The following is a 9558-nucleotide window of genomic DNA, read 5'->3' as shown; positions in this document are numbered from 1 at the left end:
TGAAGAAGGGACCTTCTAAGGAAACACGACATGGCTACAAGCCCAAAATACCTGGGACCTTTAAAGCAAGTGCCTAGTCAGGTAATAGGGATTAAGCAAATAGCAGGAAACAATTCTTCTTAATCTATAGAATTTCTATAACTTTAATATGCCCAACATGGCATTGCATTGTGATTGGACTAGGGGACACCTGTGTATCTGTGTTAGTGTGAGCACGCATGTTTAGACACTCATTTTGGAAAGAATTATGTGAGCTCCATGCTCCTCCATTCTCCGGCATCTGTTCTATAATGTGGTGGTTATCCCCAAGTTAGGCCGTGCATGACATAATTGCAACCAGATGGCGAGAATAAAACGCGGAGGACACTCCAACACAAGCAGCTGATTCCCTTCAAATTAATGCAGAAGTTGAAGATATGGCATTCTCATCTGTGACCAGTTCTGAGGTTTTAGACTGGTTCAAAGTTAAGTCGAAACCCTCAGCACACATCAGAATGAACAAAGGGTTAAAGGTTAACAGTCCTCATGCAGTCTTAATAAATATGTAAATAAATATAGCATATCATCCTTAAGTCAAATAAATAACAGTGTTTATGTAAGTAAATAAAATCTAAATATATTGGTAATCATTTATTTGCCTGAGCTTTCTTTTGTCAACAAAATACTCGGTCTGATCATGTGGGCAATAGAAAACACGTGCATATATTTACATACACAGAACTGATACAATAATCTAGAGCCCATCCTCTTAATCCAGATGGACGGGCATTGTTCTACTATAATGAGATCACAATGTGTCATCATGACCTCATCATGTGGTCCAAAAGGTACATTCCACCTGAACATGCTGAAAATACCAGGTATTTCTTTAACATGTATTTGAAATGCATGTTAAAAATACTTTGGAGTCATTTGTATTTCAATGACCTGAAGAATACTTAAAATGCTTCAGTTGCGCAACATTTGGTCAACATAAACAAATGTAACAAAAACAGGGAGTCAACCTTTCGTCCAACAGACCTCCAACTGGACACAATTTACATGGTAAATATATAATTCAGTTCGGTTATGCTGACAAAATGTTTCACAACAAGAATGGATTGTGCTGCAAAATGAATGGTAGTTGAATGGTAAACAACTGTGTCAAAAGGACAGGAGTGGTCCAGGCTGGGGGTACTGCCGCCCATCCAACTGGCTTTGGGTTGTGAGCAGAACGAGCATCGCTTCCCTATTTTGGGCCTGGCACCGGTTCAGAGAGACTTGGCTGCAGGGCTACTGTGGTCGTGGTCTCTCTCAGATCTCACGTTTCACCCGTCCGTCCGTCCACTCACACACAAACTGACCTGAGACTGTACAGAGATTCGCCTCCGAACTGCAGCCCCAGTCAGAGCCCCTGCAGGAAATAAACATCTCGTTCCACATGACTCTTAATTGCATGTGGAAATGGAATTAAGCCGAGGGAAAGCCGCCCCTCTGGGATACCTACCTCTTGTCAGGCCAGTAAAGTTACGACAAACGTGGCGGCACTGAAGCAAAACGGAGACTCACGGAGAGAAAGACCTCTGTTCTAAGGATGATCTTTCATCCAAGCAACTGGAAATCATTTTAGGACAGGTTAGAGATTGGAAGAGGGTGACAAGAGAAGGCACTAAGAGGAGCGGGTGAAGGAGAGGTCTCTTGCATACAAGACACCAATATAAGAGTTTTGACACTCAGAATACTTAGCAGATAACTATATAATCTGAAAATGCAATCGGGTAAATGCAAGACAAAAATGCAAGGCATACATGAATCCGACGTTTCAAGATTGGTTTGGTGTCAGTTTTGTTTTTAGCAGATCCCGGGTGAGTTTTTTGCAGCCTTTTAGTTATAAAAGCCAATACCGACAAAGAGGAGCGTCTGACCGGCACACAGGTATTATTTGAGTTTACCCTGTTGCAACAGATGTCTAAATAAAACAATCCCCCTCAATAATGGGCTGCCACAGTTGCCAATTTGCTCCAGGGACCCAAATTCAACTCTCTCTTCCTAGTTTTGCTCTGAGAAAAAACATCAGGCCGGGAAAAGGGAAATGAAGGGCTGCAGATTTTTTTTTTCTAAGGCTGGCTCCTCCGCCGCGGGTGTCCATCCATCAGTGTGTTTTTCTTTCTCCTTTTTGTCTCGCCTGGCGGGGAGCTACTAGGAGCTACTTCAGAATGATACAGTATCTCCATTGGCTTCATTGAGAGTAGCTGAAAAAGGAGGAGGGGTTAACCCTCGCATGAAAGGATTCAAAGCCAAAGAATGTCTGGCAAAAGACAACGTTAAACTTGTGTAATGTCTCAAGGAATCAAAAGGGAAGGAGGCCCACTCAATTTGAAGTGGTTCCGGCTGGAATGAGCGTGAAGGTCATGCTAAGGTTAAAAATGAACAAAGTAGTCGATTTTTCTATTTTGTAGTCACAGAAAGGTGAACAAAATGGTGAGATAGCTACTGTACACATTTGATTAATCACACCCTTGATGCTTTCAATCAAACACTGTACATGCATGCACGAACAGGACAGCCGGGTACAGACATACCAATGTGGCAGCTCACTGGCAGCAGCTATGCTCCTGACCAAAGCAGCTTCAAACTGCATCAAAAGGTAAAAGTGTGGCTTAGGAAGATAGTGGGAGTTATCGTTTATAGGCCGCGTACATTTCTGAGGCAAACGTTTACACATGAAAGGCTATGCAAACACCTGAAAAAAAAGAGTACTTTTTTTAAGTATTTGAACACTTCCTCTTGTAGTCAGCGACAACAAACCAGACTCCTTCTATTTGCTTGTCTTGCCCTACATTGCCTGCCACCCCACCCCCCACCGCTCAAAAAAAAAAAGTGCCAGTGAAGTTAAGAATAGTCTGCTTAAAACAAACAGGCCCCACTTGCATTGAGTAGCCTGAACACAAACAGTAAATGCAACAAGGCGGCTTGTTGGCAAAACCATGAATGTTGATCGCTAAGTGGACGTACATTTCACTCAGTAAAGGCCAGAAGTTGACCGCACACGCAAAACCCCTTCCTCAGTTACTAGGTCAAACAGGCAGAAGTAGTCACTATCGGTCTTCCAATTCCCCCAGTTTTGAATTAAACACTGGTAGTTTCAGTCTGCTGCATTCAGTAGGCTGTCGCTAATACTGACTCATCCAGAGAGAATCAACTCTGTGACCCGCCACAAACTTGGCAACTGTTCAGGAAGGCGTCAGGCATACAAATGGGACCAGTCTGGCCGGTAGGCTCTCCTTTCTCGGTGCTAACTGGCTGGCCGACTCAGAGCCCCCAACGCCTCTCCTTCCAAGATGCTACACAACAGAAGTGGGGTCAGGAACGGTTGTAAGCGCACAACTAGGGATTCTCATTATGGTCAAATGTATTGCTATTTGTGGTCATTATGGTCAAATGTATTGCTATTTGTGGTCATTATGGTCAAATGTATTGCCATTTTAAAAAAACTATCTAAATATGAAATAGATTTCGGGGAAAGCGGCATTATTCTTGTCCGGAACAGCGTATTTTTGATTTTATTTTTGATTAAAAATGTTCTTTACTAACTACAGGGCCCAACAGCGATGAGGAACTGCCCTGCTTCTGTGACAGGGGGCTTGGTGGGGGTGAACCAGCCACATTAGGGTGGTCAGCAAGAAGAGTAAAGCTCTCAACAAAAGCCGTTGGTGGGCTTCAAAATATTGCATGCAACATTGATCTCTGGGTATACGGATATTGCCAATGTCAATATTGCAAGAGCAACAAATTGTGAGGCCTGACGCACAACTGCCATCTGGGCATGACTGACAGAAACAGGGCTGGTGTAATAGAGGCCTGATTTTTCTATCCTAGACAAATGCAGCTCCAGTTCCTTTTTGGCACAATGGGTCTAAGTGAACTTCACACTTGGGCTAACTAGCTCCCTCTCTTACCACCCCCTCCTTGTTTTTTTTTTTTACCTTCAGGGCTTCTTCGGTAGATCGGGTGAAAGGCAGCAGCCCCCTCTACAGCTGTCACAGATGCTCCCCCGCCCCGCCATCGCCCCGGCAACCAAGAACAAATAAACCCCGCAAACAGGCCCCCCCCCCGCGCACCATCGACCCCAACCCACCCCCACCTCTGCCACCCCCCCCCCCCTTTCCAGCTCCCACTCCCTCTGAACCTCACAGCCAAACATCTAGACCTTCCTCCAGTGCTGACTGCATGTTTTGTTCTTCACTTAGAAAAACAATTTGGGGTTGTGCCTAGGAAGAAAAAGGAGAGGGCGAAGACTCCGGTCCGGCATCGAAACAAGAGGCCCCGGCTCCGCGCCGCCATTGACTGTCCTCCGCTGACATAATTACAGGGCTCTGCAGGCAGGAGAGGGGAGGGAGGGGCACGGCCAGCCGTTGAGACTGGGCTCAGTGTGAGGGAGGCTCCGTGGCAGCGCCAGGCCAGCGGGAACGCTCAACGTTGGGGGGGGCACCGTGCCAGCCCGAGCGCTGATGAAGGGGCCAGATGTTAATCAAGCGGCCGTGCAATAAGCCCCCCAACGATCCGCCGGGGCGCTCTGTGCTAGGTGGACTAAGCACCCCTCACGACGCGGTAGCCGGACGACAGCGGACGACGAGTCCCGAGCGAGACACAATGCCTTTGCCACGGTCACGGACGTCACGTCAACTCTAATTGGCATTCAAACAGGACGCCGTGGAAGAAGCCTGCATAATTCACCACAGATGTTGGGGACGTGTGATCCAATAACAATTGAAAAAGGACTGATTTGAGATTCCCTTTAAACTGGATTTCAAGCAGCTCCGACTGCTGGGAGCCCAGATGGAACAACCGCGGGCTTGAACCAGGCCACCTAACGCTGCCCTCCCCTGGCACAGACGTGTAACAGATTCAGTGGTGCATTTTTTTTTTTTTTTTGTGCTCAGTCTTTGTCTTACATAACGTTAGCTTAACTGTAATGTACAGTTGTTTCATGACAGACTCAATGTTCAGGGTTTGTGAGTTTCGCTCCCGGTAGTACAAAATGGTGGCCAGGCTGAGAAAACCCAGGAAAAAAAGCACCCTGTACTGGAGACAATGGAATCTGTCATAAAGATCATCCAATTATATTTCATCAACAGGAACACAGTCAGGTCACATTTAAGTAACAAGGCCTTTTTTTTTTTTTCAATGAGAAGTGTGCATGCAGAGTGGGTATAACTAACTGGAAATAATTCCAATAAGACAAGGGTTTATTAAAGAACTCCTTCATTGTTTAATAGTAGACAGTGCGCCACAAAAAAATGTCAAGTCCGCAGCCACAGAGCACGTGCCGGGATTAGGGGTTTCAGCTCCTTTTTTGTGATGTCACTCATGTCACTTGATTCTCTACAGGTTCAGCAAACCAGTTCCTACATATGTATAAATATATACAGTTGATGGGATTGTTTCATTGTTTTGGTGAAACTCGGTTGACAGATGCGTGGTCAAAGAAAATCATCTTAACAGACAATACAGCTCGTCTAGGCAGCGTTGTGAGTGTCGGTAGAACAGTTACTCGTACAGGAATTCTGCCTAATGGCAATATCATACGAAATTCATCTAACTTAACCCACCAAAGCGCTCAGCATATAACCACTACGAGCATATAAAAGTTCTCTAGGGCTGGAAGAACATGCCATCTGCACGTTGCGCCCAAGGCATATCGTCCCTACATCCCGCCGTAAAGGCACTGGCACATTAACGTGAAGTCGGGAACGTGAGGAATTTAATGGCATGTCCTCAGAACGTTCTGGTCCATAACCGCGAGCTGATGCGCGTGGGTCAGGACGACTGCATTCCAGATGCGTTTTGAATAATCAGTTCTGCCGACACGTATAACGCCCTTTAAAACGTGTTTCACGGGGGAATGCTTCCTACCTAATTTTCTGAGGTGATTGGGGCCGGATCATGCTGACTGATATCACAAAAAAAGACAACTACCTTGAGGAGAAAAAAAAAATGTATTGTTAAACTACCAAATCTGAAGTAGTCGGGCAAAGTTTATTTATGTTTTCTCATTCACAATGACCTTGCCTCGCCTTGTTTAAAATGTCTGGATAAGTTTGCCACACGTTATTTGGGGTAGATATAGCTTTGAATAGTAAGTAAAAAATCCCCACGTGGGTTGTGGGTGTGTATGGGCTTACCGTCCTATGGCTGACCTTGTTGGGGGGGGGGGGGACATTTTTTTCTGGTATTGCAGCTGCCCACACAATCCAGGCCACTCAATGTCTGCCCTCTCTGTCTTTCACTCGCTCTCTTTCTTTCTTCCTTCTTTTCTCTGTCTCTATCCCTGTAGAGCACGATAACATTTGAGATTGGTAGGTAGGGGTTCTGGGTGGGCCGGGGGGGGGGGGGGGGGGGGTTTAGTGGGGCCGAGCGGGGGCGGGGGGGCCTCAACAGCAGCCTCCAGAGGAGGTCTTGACCGGCGTGCTCTGGATCTTCACATTGGACTTCTCGGAGCCTCCGGCCGTGGCCCCGGGGCCCATCCGCTTCTTGATTTCGGCCGCCATGGTCATGAAGGCCTGCTCCACGTTGGTGGCACTCTTGGCACTGGCTTCCAAGAAGGGGATACCCAAGTTGTCGGCAAATTCCTAAGCGGGGAGGAGGAGGAGGGAGGAGTACAACAGTAGGAAGGGACACGCGCAGAAAGAACAAAAAAAAAAACATGAAGATTTAAAATGGAAAATGGTTTTAAAAGGCGGACAGATCGTTTTCAATTCTGGAACCAGGTGGAAGGTTACCTTGGCCGTTGTGTAGTCCACCACCTTCTTCGTAGTCAGGTCACATTTGTTGCCTACTAACAGCTTGTTCACGTTTTCGCTGGCGTAGCGGTCGATCTCCTGCAGCCACTGTTTCACGTTGTTGAAGGATTCCTGGAGGTTGGATAGGTATGGATAGGACTTGTAACTATGCAACCGAAACGCATCAGCCGGCGTCACCAGACGGGCTGAGGTGTTCTTTGCGTGTTCGAAAACAGTTGTCGGTTTGTGTTTGAACCCATCCTAAAGAGGGACAGGGAAAGAAGTGGACTGACCTGGTCCGTGACATCGTACACTACGATAATGCCATGCGCTCCTCTGTAGTAACTGGACGTAATTGTGCGGAACCGTTCCTGGCCAGCTGTGTCCCACTAAGGGGCCAAGAAGAGCATAATCAGAGTCAAAGTAATATCCAATCGCCATGTCATTTCACCTCTAGAATTATTGTGAATAAATTCCTGTCAGCCACAGGCACTTACAATCTGAAGTTTGATGGTCTTTCCGTCCAGTTCTATGGTCCGTATTTTGAAGTCAACTCCAATAGTGCTAATATAGCTCTCTGTGTATGTGTCGTCCTGGAAAGAAATAAAAAAACACCAGTCAATTCCATTGGGTGTCCCATGTAGTTAAGTTCCTGGGATGTCAAACTATCTCTCAGAAAGTCAACATTGCAAAAATTCACTCAAACAAATGAAATGTACATACTGCAAATCGTAGGAGAAGACAAGACTTTCCAACGCCTGAGTCGCCAATCAGAAGCAGCTTGAATAAATAGTCACTGAAAGAAAAGTAGAGACATTTCATAGGTTATACAAATGTAAATTCCACCGTCATCGATATGTTGAATGTAAAACCAACAAGACAACACGGGACCGATATCAAATGTTAGCTTATTTCTGTCTAAAATAACGAAAAATACAAGTGTAACGTTACCTTAAGGACAGCAGCAAATTAGCTTTGAACGATTTGATCGCATAATACTGATAAAACATTTAAACTAACTAAAGTTTAGGCTGAGGTGTTACAACTACTCATCCAAACAAGAACGATTTGAGTGTATTTAGCTACTAAGCAGCTGACTTGACATTTTAATATTTGAAAAACGTCAACAAAGCCTTTAGCTAGCTAACGCCGGTAGTCACCGTACCAGCTGATTCACCATCTCTTGAGACTAGCTACTGTAGAAGCTAACGTTACCATTAGTTATGTATGGTAGCTCGATAGCATTCGTGCTAACCAGCTGCCGTTTTAACGTATGAAGAGAACAAAAACTGTCTCTCACCCTAACAGTAAACAAATGTTTTGCAAATACGAATTTGATTAATTACCTATCTTAAGTCTTTAATACCCTACTGGTATGGCAGATGAAAACAGCTGATATCTACCTAGTTAGATGATTTTGACGTAGGTAAACCAGATAGGTAACACCTAGCTAGCCTAGAGTCCAGTAGCTACTGAATCTGACCTGCTAGGCAACGTTAGCCTGTATTTATAAAAAAAAACGGCCTGTCATTATTTTTACAACTTCATACTTACTATTCGGGATTCATCGTTGACTAAACACAGTAACGTTAATAGCTTCTTTAAAATATAGTTATATTTGTCGTGGAGAATGTAACTAATACAATCCAGTAACAATATTTTTTCTGAACAACTGGCTAGCAAGCTAACTACCGAGGTAATCAAATCAAATATGTCTGCCTTCCTGACAAGGAAATGCCAACGAAGCCTATGGAACTCATGGAAGTTGTAGTTCAATCGTAAGAAGCCTACATTATCCAACATCCATCATTTTCACTCCATAACACAGGACAGTTGAGTGATTCTGTGATCTGTTGTTCTGAGAGCTAAGAAAATATTTTGTTCAAGGAAGAAGCCTTACAGTACAGTAAGTCAACATACTGACAGTGAATAGAAAAGAAAAGTATCTATATACCCCAAAAACAAAGTGTGCTGTCCAGTGACGTTGTTCATTTCATAAAAGATTTCTATAATTTAGGAAACCTAAAACACAAAATGTCTGGCAATATTAATCAATCAAGTTTATTGTATAAAACCCTTTTTACTTCAGCAGTTGTCACAAAGTGCTTTTACATGTAACAAAGTGCTTCTACGTGCTTTTATATTTTCCCAGCCTGAAAGTTCATGCATAAATCATAGTAGTGATATACAATTTGAAGGAAACAGAAGACCAGCCATCCCATCTCCCTCCCTTTAATACTTATAAACAATGTTTTATGGTTCTTATATGGTCACAGTGTTGTTTTGATCATAGCATGAACAGTCACTGAGATTATGTTTAGTGCTTGAAAAATACTTATTTCTGATGAAGCGGTAATTAGGTCAAATGACAACAGTTATTAACATTTATTAGGAAATTTAAAAAGCTGTTGAAATAGCAAGTTTAGGTTATGAACCCACCAAAATAAATTTTTATGATAAAAAGGCATTTTAATGAGGAAATGTCATAAGTGTCTTAAAGTCTAATTACAATTTAAAAACAGTGAAATTAAATTAAATAAGCAGCATGTATATGCAGGCAATTTCCCCCATTCCACAAAAACATTTAATTATCATAAACATAATTACTCTAAGAGGTAAATACCTGCCTAAAGCGACACGTGTCAATATTATCAAAAGGTAAATTTTAAGTACAGGTCAATTCAAATTGCTGATGAGATAGAATGCTATCTTGTAACCAGGCCCACTTCCATTGACACAGTTATTGCTGCACTATTTAGGGGCCTCCAATTGGCTTTTACTTGCACTATATCTTAAA

General features: G+C 43.7%; 1 protein-coding gene across 2 annotated transcripts; it reads right to left on the bottom strand.

Moving 5' to 3' along the window:
• Window positions 1–6380: 6380 nt before the first annotated feature.
• On the bottom strand, window positions 6381–8483 carry LOC105021598 (ras-related protein ORAB-1). 2 transcript variants are annotated; one of them, XM_010889371.5, is made up of 6 exons: window positions 8316–8483; window positions 7485–7557; window positions 7259–7354; window positions 7055–7150; window positions 6762–6893; window positions 6381–6611 (listed from the first exon to the last, which is right to left on the bottom strand). In XM_010889371.5, the coding sequence occupies exons 1-6, from the start codon at window positions 8327–8329 to the stop codon at window positions 6414–6416; spliced, it is 609 nt and encodes a 202-aa protein (XP_010887673.2). In that variant the 5' UTR covers window positions 8330–8483; the 3' UTR covers window positions 6381–6413. The 2 variants fall into 2 exon arrangements, with proteins under 2 accessions (XP_010887673.2, XP_028977737.1); XM_029121904.2 differs by lacking the exon at window positions 8316–8483 and adding an exon at window positions 7713–7821.
• Window positions 8484–9558: the final 1075 nt, after the last annotated feature.

The sequence above is a fragment of the Esox lucius genome, chromosome 9, assembly GCF_011004845.1.
Source record: "Esox lucius isolate fEsoLuc1 chromosome 9, fEsoLuc1.pri, whole genome shotgun sequence".
In the NCBI taxonomy this organism is placed as follows: domain Eukaryota; kingdom Metazoa; phylum Chordata; class Actinopteri; order Esociformes; family Esocidae; genus Esox; species Esox lucius.
This window is presented reverse-complemented; position numbering and strand designations above follow the sequence as displayed.

What these genes read in the sequence shown, in the direction of transcription:
- LOC105021598 (XM_029121904.2), bottom strand. Translation starts at nt 7,771, where the DNA reads ATGTTTTATCAGTATTATGCGATCAAATCGTTCAAAGCTAATTTGCTG. An exon ending in GTCTTCTCCTACGATTTGCA is followed by an intron (nt 7,355 to 7,484) that starts GTATGTACATTT and finishes ATTTCTTTCCAG; the next exon opens with GACGACACATACACAGAGAG. An exon ending in TGGACTACACAACGGCCAAG is followed by an intron (nt 6,612 to 6,761) that starts GTAACCTTCCAC and finishes CTCCCCGCTTAG; the next exon opens with GAATTTGCCGACAACTTGGG.